At 48.2% G+C, this 15,711-nt stretch overlaps 1 protein-coding gene across 1 annotated transcript in view; it reads left to right on the plus strand.

Moving 5' to 3' along the window:
• veph1 (ventricular zone expressed PH domain-containing 1) overlaps positions 1-15,711 on the plus strand; it is a 68,164-nt gene that overhangs the window by 25,139 nt on the left and 27,314 nt on the right. The window contains exons 5-7 of the mRNA XM_031573716.2: positions 2,417-2,580; positions 5,091-5,300; positions 13,142-13,356. Of these exons, the coding sequence (XP_031429576.1) occupies positions 2,417-2,580; positions 5,091-5,300; positions 13,142-13,356 (589 nt within the window). The remainder of the gene's footprint in view (positions 1-2,416; positions 2,581-5,090; positions 5,301-13,141; positions 13,357-15,711) is intronic.

Below are 15,711 nucleotides of genomic sequence, written 5' to 3' on the forward strand. Positions count from 1 at the left end.
CACGTGACACCACAAAGCAGGGGCTTTTTTTTTTGTAGTGATGGGGGCTTCTGTGATTTACAGTGCAGGGCAAGGGAGAGAGGAGAGGCCAAAGGAGTAAACCTGAGCATGTTTACAGACAGACGAGGAGCACCTGAGGCGGGGGAGTGAGTTCAAACACCGGGAGACGCCGGCCTGACGTCACTCCTCCCCCACCATCTCCTCTCCTCCGTCTGTCTGCTATCACCTATCGGCCAAGACCTCACCGGCTCCTATTTTAAGCACTCTCACCTTCTACTTGGTGGATATCAGTGCTTTTAGCAGATAGGCAAACATTAACTACTGCCGGCTGTACGTGTGCGTGTTAGTGCAGAGATAACCAGACATCAAAGGTCCCGTAATAACACGCTGTCAGTGGGTCACCTGTGGAATTCGAGCTGTGGCTGTGCTTTACTGCTGCTCCTGATGTTATCGCCGGAGACACTCAAGGAACCGGCTTATCTGTCTGGAGGCGGCCCTCTTCTCTCTCCTGCGTTTTTTTTGCGCCCACAGCTCCCGTTTTGTCTTCCATCCTGGACGCCATCTAGCGTCGAGGTGTGAAGGTCAGCTCACGGACGTGTGTCTCGGGTGACGGAGGAATGTGGCACAGGCCGACCCTGGGGCAGCTGGCGTCCTCTCACCCGCTGTGGTGTTTATGTGGCTAAGTTGTTCTCGTCCCATCCGCTGAGCTCCGTGGTTGGCAGCACACCAGGCTGCCCTGTGCGTCTGTATATCTCTGGGAGACTCTGGGAGGTCCCAGGCCCCATGGCTGCCAGTGGCAGTCTGCGAATCCACAGCCATAGACGGCTCGCCAGTGGGAGAGAGGAAGAGGGGAATTTTCAACCAGGCTTATAGATGTGGGTCCATTCACGTCTGTCTCACCGTTGTGGTCCCAGACTGTGTGCGTGGAACCGCTGCAAGCGCTGGCCCTTTGATCTTGCGGAGTTGCACCAGTATAAGTAAGCTAAAACCTGTTTATATTTCTAAGGGATTACTTCTCAGTAGCTTTCCTGTAAAACCCTGCGACTCTGTTCTTTCCCGTAAAAAGGGCCCATTACTAGCTTTTATTGACATGTCTTGTAGCTAACAGGTGTGTGAAATGTGCTTTGGCACGACCTTTACAGGAGCCTAGTGGGAGCAGAAGACATGAGCAGTCCCAGCTCCCAAACACCCCGGGGCATCACTCTCACTCACTCACTCTCTCTTAATGAGGAGCCGTGCCGTCTGGCCCGGATGGAGAGGCCAGCTGATTGGTGGGAGAGCGAGGAGTATCCCAGCCCCCCCACCCCCAAAAAACACCACCACCACCAGCACCTCACCTCCAGCCTGGTCCAGGGACGCTCTACCCTTCTGAGAGAGCACAGCTGGCAGAACTCCCTAAACTTCCTGCTCACACACATGTTTATTATTTCTTCACGCTGCACCACAACCCCAGCTCTGGCCCCCTCCACCCACCGTCAGCACCCCTAACCCCGACCCGCCGCGTCCCCGCCGCAAATAGCCCTCCTCGGGTATGATGAGAGTCACCTATAGGAAGCCAGGGATTGTTTCCAGATGAAGAGCTCGGCTTTTGACAGACACTGGGGGGATTTTTTATTTTCTTCTCTTTTTTTATGGCGTGGCATTGCCAAATTTTGAAGGGATACACTCGCTCTCCTCTCTTTCTTTCTCTTTGTCTCTCTCTCTCTTTCACTCTTTCTTTCTCTCCTTGTTCATTCCTAGTAACTGAGCAGTCATATGTGCCGCAGATGAAGAGGTGGCTTAGCATTCTGAACCCAAATAAATATAAATATATAACTCAAACAAAGCATAATGAAAAACAACAAAAACAACTACAACAGAGCAACAAGCAATGCCTCAGCAGGACTCTTTGATTAGTGAAAAATTGGCTCTTTTAAAAAACTTTTTCTTAAAAATAATGAGTCACTCTCTTCCTGCAGCTTTTTGACAAGATCACTCTTTTGAAATCCCATCCATGTATTTCCGCGGTCGCGGAGTTGAGCAACAGTTGGTTGCTGCTCGAGAGCTGTCACGCGTAATGGCTTTGTTTTAAGACAGATCCGTCATTGATTGAAATGAGCTGTGAGCCTCCGGCAACGCTGGGCTTTTTCTTCTTACGCATGAATCCAAATCGCCTGTTGGGTAATATGTTAGATGAGACAGCTCTCTTGCGCATCGAGGGCAGTGTGTCACGCTACGCAACACTACAGGACAATAGCAGTATAAATCAAATACAGATCAATACACTGCCATGTACAATACAACACCAAAGTACAGCACCAGTAATAGCCTTTTGTGTTTCACTTGTACTCATATTATGACCATGATTGACTCAGAGTGTTGTTGTATTGGCCTGTGACTGAATGAGCAGTGTGTGTGTGTTGTGTGTGTCCTGTAGGCAACCACATGCTGCTGCGCGTGCTGCCCTCCGTGTACCCGCTCCAGCCGAAGCCCATCCATCAGCACATCGCCCACCTGCTGAACATGATGCCCCGGCTGGACCCGGCCGGACGCCAGCACCTGCTCCGCCTGCTGCAGATGGTGGCCGAGGAGCACCCACTGGTGAGTGAGAGAGTGAGGGAGAGAGAGAGAGAAAGAGAGGAGGAAGGACATAGAAGGAATGCACAGATCGACAAAAGCAAGTTGTGGTTAGTGAACGAGTATGTGTGTGTGCATCAGTGTGTAAGAGAGTGAGTTGAACTGAATGAGAGTGAGTTTGTGAGTGAGTGAATGTGAGTGTGAGTGAGGGTGAGTTTATGGGTGAATAACTTATGAGTAAATGAGTGGGTGCAAGTTTGTTTATTCGTTTGAGACTAACCGAGTGAATGTGTGAGAGTGACTGAGTGAGTGAGTGAGTGAGAGAGCGAGTGAGTGAGTGAATGTGTAAGTAAGTGAGTGACTGAGAAAGTGAGTGAGTGAGTTAGTGAGTGAGTGAGAGTATGTGTGAGTGAGTGAATGTGTGACTGAGCGAGTGAGTGAGTGAGTGAGGTGAGTGAGAGAGCGAGTGAGAGAGCGAGTGAGTGCATAAGAGATGCGAGTTAGTTGAGAAGGTGGGAGCCATGAAGCAGATCCATGTTTGCCAGAATGGCTTGATGGGAATGCTACAGCAGAGCCATGAAAAACACACTTGGGGGGGGAATGTACTGTTTTTAGAGCAGGCATTAGTCATCAAAAAACCCCTGAGCCGAGCACACTTTTAGCCAGCGTTCCACGCAGGAAATTAGATACTTTACATATGCATGTTCTCAGAACGCCTAGTCATCACAACGTTCCAGCATCTGGGAAGGAATGGCCCTGCTTCAGGGAATGTGGGAAATTCTGCCAGGGAATAACACAAGCGTCAGTCATCCGACACAAGCAGTGAGCTTGACAGATACACCAGGGACACCTATATGAAATACCTAACTTAAGACGTGTCAGAAAGTGCTCTGGTGAATCACCGTCAGTTCCTGCACTGACTGGCACAACATGTACATCAAGTACAATTACAACAATTACTGATGGGAAATAATTGCACAATTTGTGGATGTCCAGAGAGAAAGAATGAAGAATGGAGAGAGAGAGAGAGAGAGAGAGAGGGGATGGAGGTTGGAGCGCCAGTTGAGACAGCCAAATGCTTGATTCTGTAAATAATGGCAGGAGAACAGAAGAGCAGGCTGAAAAGCGGGCATTGTTGGGTGAGATGCCCCCTCCAACCCACTCTGCCCCTGGCTCTGCCCCTGCCCCTGCCCCTGCTCCTGCCCCAGTGCTGCCCTGTGCTGCCCGGGTGAGCCCGCTGGGCTGGAAGTAACCGGAGGGATTGAGTCGAGTCCAGTCTGGCGGCCCGGAGCGAGAGAGAGATCACGCTCCTCACGTGAGGACCCGGAGGCGTCTGCCCCACTCACACACACACACACACACACACACACACACACACACACACACACACACACACTCATGCTCATGGTGCCCTGCTCGCTCAGTCTGCCAGCCCCTGTCATGCTCACCCACACACCAGCAGCGGGGACAGGGTGGGGAGGGGAGAGAGAGAGGGGACCGAGGACACAGCAGACAACAGACAGGGGACGGGCAAGAGGTTGCAGGAGGGCAAGCACTAAGAAATACTGCACCGTCATCTCTTCTGCAGTCACAACGGACTTGATTCCTGCCTTCTATAACTACAATTGTCTAACTTGTATCTGGTTAATTACTCAAATCTTGAGCTTCTTTTAATACTGTTTGTGTCATTGGCTCCTGTGGTGGTTCTATGCTTAGACTGGTTTTAGACTTTAAGCTTTAAGCAACCTCAGACTTGAGCATTCTCTAAATGCATAAATAAGAACGTTTTAACAGACGACCAGCACTCCACAGTATGTTTGACTTGCAAATGTACCATAGTGGTGCAACCAAATGTACGTGACGTCCAGACCTCTGTGTTCAGCAGCTTTCCTCATTTCCTGGCTGCTGTGGCCTGTTCTCCTGAGATGGGGCAGTTAGCTGGAGCTGCCCTGCTTCTCTTTCCTCTCCTGTGTTTTCTCTCCTGTGTCCCAGGGGTAAGCCATATCCTGTCTGTCCTGCTGCTAACAGCACACAGGAGGACCACACGTCTACCAGCAGCATCAGCAGCACATTTAGGCCAATCAGCACGTGTGTGTGTGTGCGATTGTGTGTGTGTGTGTGTGTGTGTGTGTGTGTGTGTGTGTGTGTGAGTGGGGCAGACGCCTCCGGGTCCTCACGTGAGGAGCGTGATCTCTCCTCGCTTCCTGTGTGTGTGTGTGTGTGTGTGTGTGTGTGTGTGTGTGTGCGATTGTCTGTGTGTGTGTGTGCGCGTGTGGTTGTCTGTGTGTGTGTGTGTGTGTGTGTGTGTGTGTGTGTGTGTGTATGTGTGCATGCAGTTCCTCTCAGCCCAAAAAAGTAGTCATGGTCCAATGCACCTCCAAAGCTGTGTTAAGCAAAGTAACCTGTCTTGTTTGGGGGTTGGTGTGGTCTTAACCTCTATGTGGAACTCTGGAGTCGGGCTCTACTCTGTATTCATCCACACCTTTTATTTATTTCCTCCCCCACCTCCTCCTCCTTTCCTGTGGTCTTTGTAGACCCTGAGTTCCCAGGTGCCGTGTCTGATGAGCTACCTGAGCGACCCGGCTCTGAATGACACCGTGCTGAGCGTGCTGGTGGACGTGTCCCAGGCCAGCCCTGCCTCGCTCTCCGCCTTCCTGTCCAGGCTGAAGGGGGTCGGCCAGAGGCAGGGCGCCCTCCTGGGCCACATCTCCAAGATCCACGGAGCCGTGGGCATGACCAGTGAGGTGAGTGCTGAGGGAGTCTCCTGTCTTCTCTCTATTCAAACCCTCAGGCTTTACTGTAGACCACTGTGGGTGGGAGAGGAAGCGATATGTGTGACCTTTTTCACACAGCACTGAAATTGCAGAAATGTAATTGTGTGTGTGTGTGTGTGTGTGTGTGTGTGTGTGTGTGTGTGTGTGTGTGTGTGTGCCTTCCTTGACAAGTTGACCAAATACCAGCCCATTGTTGCTTAGATGAGAGACCTAGGCTATACATGTAAGCTGGTAGTATTGATATTTGGAAGTCTGGGGCATGTCCATAAGCTTTCGGCCAGTGGGCTACGACTGGCAGGACTTAAGTAAGAGACAATCTAAACAACTAGCAAAGTTCTGCTCTGTATCAGCTGTTATAGGTAGTCTTGCTGTTTGGAGTAGGAGATGTTTCTTGTACCCATGAGTCACTAAGCTGTATTCAACCTCTGAGAAATGTTTGAATCCTTTCTGTACAGAACATGATTGGTGGATTCAAATAAATAATTTAAATGTGTGTGTGTGTGTGTGTGTGTGTGTGTGTGTGTGTGTGTGTGTGTGTGTAGATGTGCAGGAACAGTGTAACAGTATTTACATTGTTTTTGACATGACCTCTTGCTCTGTGGTATTATTTGGAAAACCTGTTCAAACTGTGCCTTTGTGTGTGTGTGTGTGTGTGTGTGTGTGTGTGTGTGTGTGTGTGTGTGTGTGTGTCTGGTTGGTTGGTGGTTTGTTGGTTGGTTGTCCTCTGTGTGTGTGTGCGTGTATGCGCATCCATGTGTTTGTGTACTGGCATGCCATGCTGTTTGTTCCAGTACGTTTTGTTTTATTAACTGAATTGCTTCATTGTGTTAGGGAAACCAGGAGAGCGTAAAATGATCGTCTCTGCGGCCTCTCTGGACGTCAGGCCGAATAAATGCACGTGTGTTTTCGAGCAGCGCCACTATTCTCCTCCTCCTCCTCCTCCTCCTCCTCCTCCTCTTCTGTTCCCTTCATCTCTGTTTCCCTCTCTCTTTGTTTCACTCCCTAATTTTCTCTTAACCCTAACAAGCCATCCATTCTTTTGAGCCCCCCCTCCCAGGCTAACACCCACTTACTGTACTCGTGTTTCAGCCTGACTTCCTCTCATCCTCCCCTCTCCTCCGCACTCACTCACTCTCATCTTTCGCTCCGCTCCTCTCCGTTCCGAGGGCCGTGATGCTCTCGTTCTTTTAATTTTTCTTCTTCTTTCGGCCCTCTGTTTCTTTTCACTGGCACCATGTCCTTTATGCTCTGTCTCCCTTCCTCTTCTTCTGTAGTTTTTGTCTGGCTGCCTGCTTGTCGGTGTCCTGTTGATTGGCAGGACCTTGGAGTGTTTGCACAGAGGCCAGAGCAGCTTGTGTCAGCTCCAGTGGCTGCACTCAAACACATTCCTCAGAGAAGGCCAGAGAGCCAAGCACTGGGGATTGAGGTGTCAGATCCTTTAAACAAAACAAAAAAAACATACACACACACACACACACACACACACACACACACACACACACACACACACACACACAAACGTGCACACGAGAGAGAGATACACATAGAGTACTCAAGATTGCAGATTACGTGCCCATTGTACTGAGCCATTTTTCATAATGGGCATAGCTTAAGTAGCTGCTAGTGCAGACCAGATCTGGTCTTTCCTGTCCCTAAGCTCACAGGCTCTTCCATAAACATTGCCTGAGTGCCCACCAACACTGTGGGCTGTGGGCTGAGAACCAGACCAATATGTTGAATGCATTTGCAAGGCTAAATGGTGAATCAAGATAAATAGCTAGAGGCTAGTCAAAATTTGTTTTGATGCCCCATTTTTATTTCCACAAGCTATATGTTGATATTCTGCAGAGGGCTATGGCTAGGTCCAGTTGGCTAGGTCCAGTTTGTTTGGATGCACTTGGATGTCAGATAGGCGGGTTACCAAGTACTTCATGCTGAATACTCTATTTAAATAAAGTGTTACCAAAAGGTGTTTGTGATCTACGCTGTTATTTAGTAAAGCCATACCTGCAGGACAGTGCAGTCAAGCTGAATGCCATGTCAGTGTTAGAGGGACAAACACGTGAACCTCTGAGATGTTGAAGCACGCCCAAGCTCTGCAGAGCCTGGCTTCTTATTTACGAGAATCCTTTTTCCATCTTCAATCTGCTCCCAGAATGCTTTGGGGGACCTGAATGGCGCGTTAAACACCGCTGGGCCAAAGAGTCAAATAGAGAAGGACCTCCACCCCCCTCTCTTCCTCCCTGCCTGTGCTCTGTGGGCCTAAAGCAGGGCCAAGCTGGGCAGCAAGATCAAACCCCCAAACAGGGCCAGAAACAAAACAGGTTACTTTGTTTAAGATAGCTTTGGCTTTGCATCCGACCGTTACTGCTTTTTGGGCTGGGAGGAACTTCATGTACACATACACACACACACACACACACACACACACACACACACATAGATATACTCAGCTTGCACACATAGACATGGCACTTACACATACACACACTTACACATACACACACCTACACATACGCATACACACACACATACACGTGCACATGCACATGCACATGCACATGCACATGCACATGCACACACACATACACACACACACAAATACACATGCACATGCACATGCACATATACACATGCACATACAAACACACACACATACACATACACACATGTGGACATGCGCTACCATAAAAGCAAATCACACCACTTTCCGCCCCCCAGGAAGAAGCACAGCCCCACAGAATCCCCATTTTTCCCAAGCAGCTGCATGCACCCTGTTTGCTTTTTAACTGGAGAAAATGATTATGATCTGACGGCAACCCTTTCAAATGGACAAGGGGGGAAATAATCCCTTCTTCGCCAGTAATTTAGTGTAACAAAGAGTATTTATAAAAGAGGAGAGGGAGAGAGAGAGAGATGACGCAACAAAGCACATTCCTTCATCCACTTAAAAGGAAAGGAAAACCACAGCTCATACAACACATAGTTGTCTAGTTACTTTCCCTCAACATGGCCAGTAGGCATCGTAAAATAGGCTTGCCATCAATCACTCACAGGTTACTGACAGGTGAGATATTGCATTATGGATGGTGTTTTAGTCAGCTGAAATAATACATGTCTTCAGATGTGAGCACTAGTTGTGGTGTGTTCCATAATGGTGTCAAAGCTGTTATTACTGTAACTATGCCCATTGCAGTCACCCTCAAATGCTCTGTTAGTGTGTAAATGTTTGATTTGCTTACGTTTGCTACATGAGTTTAATTGTGGAATTTAATATTTGTTGCCTTTACTTCATGCAGTTTGGCTGACATGCGTAACATGTGCAAAACAGTTAGCGCAGATCACTTAAAAGTGACCGTTTTTTTCAAATGAGGAATGATTACTGTGGCCAGATGAATGATGGCTTGGCCTCATGTTGAGTGCAATCGGGCAGACAACCGCTCTAGGCTTTGACTGACAGCTGATAGCATCTCTCCTTCTCTTCTGGACCATGTCCACAGAGCCGAGGGGAACAATCTTCCATTTCTTATAACCGGACTGATTTAATGGGAGCCCTTCCCTTGTGCTAACTCTCAGTTCCTCTTGGAAGAGCAAGTGAGATGATTGAATAAAACCGAATCTGGAGGTGAACGAAGAGAGGGGAAAAAGAAACGTTTCATCAATATGAGGAAGTGATGAACATGTTGTTGTTGGCTCAGCCTCTTTATGGCTTAGCCTCAGACTACATGCCTGCCATTTAGCAGAACACCTCATCGTTTCATTTCTAACCCATGTGATGGATTGAACCATTAACATGGAAACGTAATCATGCGCCTCCCTGCCGTTTTACTTCCATGTTCATTGAAACTCTTCATTCAGTTGTATTTGTGGGTGATGGCACTGAGGGCCCACTATGAACGTGACGACATGAATTGAACTGGGAGTTGGAACTCAGCCTCTTAAGCACAACACTAACCCTAATTAATAACTGGGTAATATTACCTAAAGCAGACTGACCACCGTTTGATTTACTGCTATACTGGGCAGCACAGGGACTGCTTAGCCTTAAAACTAATAGAGAGAGAGAGAGAGAGAGAGAGAGAGAGAGAGAGAGAGAGAGAGTGTGTGTGTGTGAGAGTGTGTGTGTGTGTGTGTGATCATATGGGGGTTGAGAGGCGTGGAATGAGGCCCATGGGGCAGGAGTATGGGAGTTAAATGGAGTGAAGTTAAAAGCGCTGCATTTATAAGCGCCTATTAACCTCAGTGATGTGGACATAGGCGGGTTATTATGTGTGTGCAAATGAGATATAATTTAGACGCAGAGCCATCCCTGTGAAAATGTATAGGGGATAATGAGGAAATGAAGGGACTGTGTGTATTTATCTTCTTATTTGGGTGCCTGTGTGTGTGTGTGTGTGTGTGTGTGTGCGGGTGCGCATTATATATTTACTGTAAATGTAGGCTATACATGTGTGTGTGTGCGTGTGTGTGACGTTGTGTTTGTGTGTGTGAGAGAAGGAGTATTTTGTTTCTTACAAAACATCTTTTGTGCATGAGGTTGATATTGCGTAGGTACACATAAGTGTATTCATCCGTATGTTCCTGCGTATCTGAGTTTGACTCCTCTCCCAGTCCCAGTGCTTGCGTGCATTGGGCACCACACACAGAGAGGCCAGCCTGGCAGTCAGCTCCTCCAGTTTTCTCTGAGGGTCTGGTATTTCTGGGAACTGACTGCAACATGTACCCTTCCGCCACCCACCCCCCGCCCCGCCGTCAGTCCGAGCAGGCCCTGGTCAGTGTGGGGTGCCACTGTTGATGGACTCAAGAGCCCCTTAGCCTGGTGCACCATGCCAGGACTGAAGGGGTGGGCGGACAGCTAGACGCTGAGGACAAGTTTGCCCTGAGCTGCAGCGAGGAGGGAGAGGGGGAGAGAAGAGAAATACTGCTTCAGAGTCAGATTTGGGTTCGGTTTTGTCATAAGTTCCTAGCATTTGTGTGTTCCTAGCAAACGCACACACACAACAGACACACACACACACGCAGGTACGCACACACACACACACACACACACACACACACACACACACACACACACACACACACACACACACACAACTATACACATGAGGCATGAAGTCATGACATATTTCCTCCTTTGTTAATTGCCTCAATTGATATAAATACCCTGAAGTTGAGGGAATGTGACTGGGACCTTTCACATCCTGCCCTGTGACCACCTACTTGAGCTCAGTCCACACTCCTCCCTCAGGTCTCCCCCACTCCACACAGCCTGTCTGCATTTAAGCCTCTCTCTCCTTCCTCCCTCAAATGTCCTCATCCTCATGTTGTCGTGTAGCTTGTGTCAAGATTTGAAATGCATTGTTGATGTCCAGTGGTAAAAGAAAGAAATGTATGATGATTTTTTTAAAGAGAGTTTGCATGAACATCATCATATTGAGAATTTCTGAAAGACCTGCAGATAACTTGTGATTTGTTTGTTTAGGTAGTGCGTGTTAAAGTGGCATTATGTAGGAATTGTACTTCAGGGTTAGGGTTAGGATTAGCAGTTTTACCTTAAAATAACAGCTTAAAAAAAATTGGGGCGCTACAATGACGTTTAATATAGCATCTCGTTAGCGATTAGCAATTCCTACATAATGCCACTTTAAGATAATACTGACCTGGCCTCTTTTCTTGAGCCATTGCTTCTCCTAATGGACTTCCCAGTTGCAGTTTATTGATTCCGGTTAATACAAGCTGGTGATTTGCCTGTAGTGGCCAGCGATCCCTGTGCTGTTTACCAGGGCCCCATTCCCCATCACACAGAACTGTCATAATAAACGCATAGACCGCGTGGCCCCTAGCCCTCTGCTTCCCTCCCCGCCCACCTCCCCCCTTCATATGAGGCCAAGAGTTTACGAATGAGACGACCCTTTCCAGAAAGCCCTTACAGTCAGCGCCTAATAGCCAGCTAACACCCTCTCCTTTACGGTCTAATTCGCTTTCTAATTAGTCGCAAACAAGCCCTCTTGGCGAGACTTCATAGCTCAGGCTCCAGAATGAGGTGTTAGCTCACATGGCGTGCTGGTGAGAAACCAGTGGACTAGAGAAGCAAGGTTACTAGAGCCACCTTGATAGCCGAACACAGATAAATCTACACGGACCTGACATGAACAGTCTGTTATTGAGCACATGAAGGAGTTCTGATTCATCGCAGATTCTAGGAACTGTTTGGATTGTAAGGAAAATACAGCTACTCCGTGCCTTTTAAAAGTTGGCCTCAAATGCAATTTTCTGGTCGGTTTACTGTCTAGATCAATAGTTCCACACTCCGTGTCGGGACTGTTTGTAAACTCAGGGCTTCCTGTAAATGGGATTGTGGGAAATCAGCGAGTAGAGAAAGACAGTTGCTCCCTTCTCAAATCAACGAGTCGTTTAGACACTCTGTGTTAGAAGTGGTGCACAGAAGCTGTTTTTCTCGTCTCTTGCTTTCTCCATCTCATTTGTTGTCTCGCTTTCTTCTCGCTCTCTGTTAACTCAAATGTAAAAACCCAGCATTGTTTTCGTACCAGACTTGTAATGGGAAATACGTGATTAAGTGGAAAAGCTGTGCTTATTTGATTTGAATGGTTGGACCACAGAGGCATTGATATACTGATTTTGGCAGACGTTCCCACCAGTGGCTCTGGATTTTCTAAGTCTCTGGCCAGACTAAAAGCAGAACGTTACTAGGGTGCTGAGGCTGAATGTATGTCCACATCTCTGCGTTGGAGACCACGTTTGGCCTCGCTTGGCTTTACTTGGCACAGCCGAGTCTATTAATGGAGCCTTGGACTCGGCGTTTGGGTCTCGATTTAAACATAACCAGATGTTTACATCTGTTCAACAGAAAAAAAGCAACGTACAACTCACACTCACTCTTACGGCGTTTCCCTGTTTCTTTTCCATTAATCCTCATTTGCACACTCATCCCACTTCCTCTCTCACTGTCTCTGGTGGTGGTGCAATGCATTTTATCATCACAGCCTCTAATCAGACAGATCGGATGTGCGTCTAATTATAGTAATGAAAAGCAGGGCCAGGGATACAGAGAACAATTCAGCCAAGGAAAGAATGAGAGTGGTGAACAGAGAAAGAGAACAAGTGAGAGGCAGAGAACGAGAGATCTCTGTTGAGAGGGTGTTTGGTGGTTCAGGGCAAACTCCTGGGAGGTGGAGGTGTGTGTGTGTGTGTGCGTGTGTGTGTATGGGGGGGGGGGGGGGGGGGGGTCGAGGTGCTGATTATGTTTCCCCCGGCCCCTCAGCTCTTACCTCATCCCCCGGCAGGCCGCTCCAGGCTCACTGATCTGGGGGCTTGTGGCTCCCATTAAGCTCATTGAGAGATGGTCGGCCTCCAGGCCTCTGTCACTGCTAGGCAGGGATAAAACATCACTGGCAAAGGTGCAGAGAGGCAATATGCAGCACAGGCCCCCCTGCTCAAAAGGGAAGGGGACCCTCTATAATGGGAGTGATTTCACATAACTGCCTCCCTCAGGTTTGATAAGTGTGTGCTAGATTTGTGCTCAGTAACTCACGACTGTGTGCTAGATTTGTGCTCGTTTGCGTTAGATTTGTCTTTAGGACATGACAAAAAGAATATAGTAGAATGTTCCCTGAAGTTTCGCCATGTGTGGCCATGCTGTTTCTTCTTCGTGAGGGTGAAGCCCATGCTCTGCAGGGCTGTGCAGTCCCTCCTCACGTACCCTGATGTTGGGCTTGTGGTGGTGCTCCCTGTGTGCAGTCCCTCCTCACGTACCCTGATGTTGGGCTTGTGGTGGTGCTCCCTGTGTGCAGGAGGAGGCGCGGAGCTCCCTGCTCTACCTGGTGTCTCTGCTGGCCAGCATGGAGCACAGCGTCCACCACACCCTGCTGCTTGAGATCCGCCGCCTGACCGACCGCTACGGCGACCTGCTGGGGGGAGGCGGCAAGGACATCTACCGCATGAGCAACAGCTTCACAGCCATCGCACGCCTGCTGGGCCGACGCCTGGAAGCTGCCGGACCATGCAGGTATGCGTGCACACACACACACACACACACACACACACACACACACACACACACACACACACACACACTACACACACACACACACCCACACATACACACTACACACGCACACACACACATCTACCGCATGAGCAACAGCTTCACTGCCATCGCACCTGCTGTTCTGGCTGATGTAGCATGCAGATACACGCGCACATTACACACATCACGCTGACACACTTTCATAGACACACTCATATGCACTACAGCTTCCCTGCCTTCCCCCGCCTACTGGGGCACCCGTCTGGAGTGTGCACACACCCATTCACACTCATACCTACCACATGAGCAATGGCTTTACCCCATCACACGGCTCATGGGCAGACGCTTGGATACACATGGAGCTGGCAGGATACACACGCACGTGCACTTACGCACACACACACACACACACTCAACCACCCACCCACACACTCCTATATAATGCATGAGCAACAGCTTCATTGCCATCTCATGCCCATTGGGCAGTTGCCACATACTTACCCACCAACCACACACACACACACACACACACACACACACACACACACACACACACACACACACACACACACACACACACACACACACACACACACACACACACACACACACACACACACACACACACACACACACACACACACACACACACACACACACACATGAATGGTCCTCCATCCAGGCGTGGTTATTGGTCAGATGCCACACACACAAAGTGCTGCAGGTGACGTATGAGTGCATGCTGGTAGGCGCACACAAACACTGATATTGACAAACCATCTCTGACTTTCCAGTGAGCACATTGACAATAAAGACACAAGTTTAATAATGACAAGGTAATATCAACTCTCAGTTTTCCCAAGACATCATGCACTGCAATCTATTCATTCTCACATGCTGTTGGTGACTGTATTTGAATACCACACATTCCCTCCTATCGTAAACTAACCACACTTTTTTTCCCCCCGAAGAACCTTGCTTTGTCTGTTTTCCCTCACTGAAGCCAGCTAATTTCATGGCCGCCCCCTCCTGATCCAGTTTGTGTTGCAAAACCATATTTTCAGAAACCAGAGATTTGTTTTACTATTCAAAGTGAGGTTTTTATACTGATGGTGTAATTACTGTTTATAAGGTCTTAGAGTAACAAGCCACCTGGTTTGGACATACATTTGGACACAGTAAGAGTACTAATTGGACTCACTCACTCGCTACATTCACTCAGTCATTTCAGTGTCAGTCAGACTCTAAGATGTGTACATCCAAAACATGCTGCCAGAAATAGACTGGATCTGAGAAGGGGCTGGTTGCGGTAGATGTATTTCCACACCCATATTTTTTCGCTGAAAGGTTTTTCAAACTGGCTCTGCTCACAGAATGGCACGGAACATTCCCTTTTTTTTCATGCTGGAACATTCCGTCCAGCTTTTGTACAATTTTGCTTTGCTGGGGGCCTGGTCTGTTTTGGAACTCAACTTAGGCAGAAGGGAACACCAGAAACAGAAATAGAACGAGAGAGCTTTGACAATATAAATGGATTGTTTTCATGTCATTAAAGCAAATATTGAATTGATCCGAACTGAGAGGACAATGAGGAGGAGAAAAAGGGAGGGCTGGATTCTCTGAGAAGAGGAGAGGAGCGTTGAGGGGAGGTGCGGAGGAGGTGCTGTTTTGAGAATGTGCCGCTCAGAGTTCACTAGATAGATAGATAGATGGATACTTTAGTAATCCTGAGGGAAATGTAGGTCATCCAGTAGCTTTTACACTTATACACCTCACCGACATACATACATAAATTACATATACATAGGGAGAACATATTCACACGGAGTGGGGGTGTTTACAGATACAAGGATGGGTCTGACCCTATGGTACAGAATGCAATGATTGTGACAGTGTCGATGTCCAGGAGGAAAGTGTTCTTGTGCTGCTGGTGTGGATAGTGCAAAAAAATATAGTGTTCCTGTGCTTGTGTGGATAGTGCAAAGGCTGTAGGCTAGAGATGTGTGTGTGTGTGTGTGTGTGTGTGTGTGTGTGTGTGTGTGTGTGTGTGTGTGAGTCTCATAAATGACAGTACGAAAGCACAGATGTTGAGAGTATGTCTCCGGGTGGCTGTAGGGCATAGGGTAATTGCGAGTTGCAATTTTCTCTTATTACCGTAATATTTCCACAAAAAAAGTTGTGGAATTTCTGCACAAAAAAAAGGCTGCAATTTTGACCACGAGTTTTCAGAATTCAGTGTATTGTTGATTTAGTGATTTAGTGATCCTGTAGCCATATGCTGTTTAAAGGTGACTGCCATCATCTCCTAGAGAGTTGCCTCACACCAGTGAAAAG

Source organism: Clupea harengus, chromosome 9, assembly GCF_900700415.2.
Source record: "Clupea harengus chromosome 9, Ch_v2.0.2, whole genome shotgun sequence".
Taxonomy (NCBI): domain Eukaryota; kingdom Metazoa; phylum Chordata; class Actinopteri; order Clupeiformes; family Clupeidae; genus Clupea; species Clupea harengus.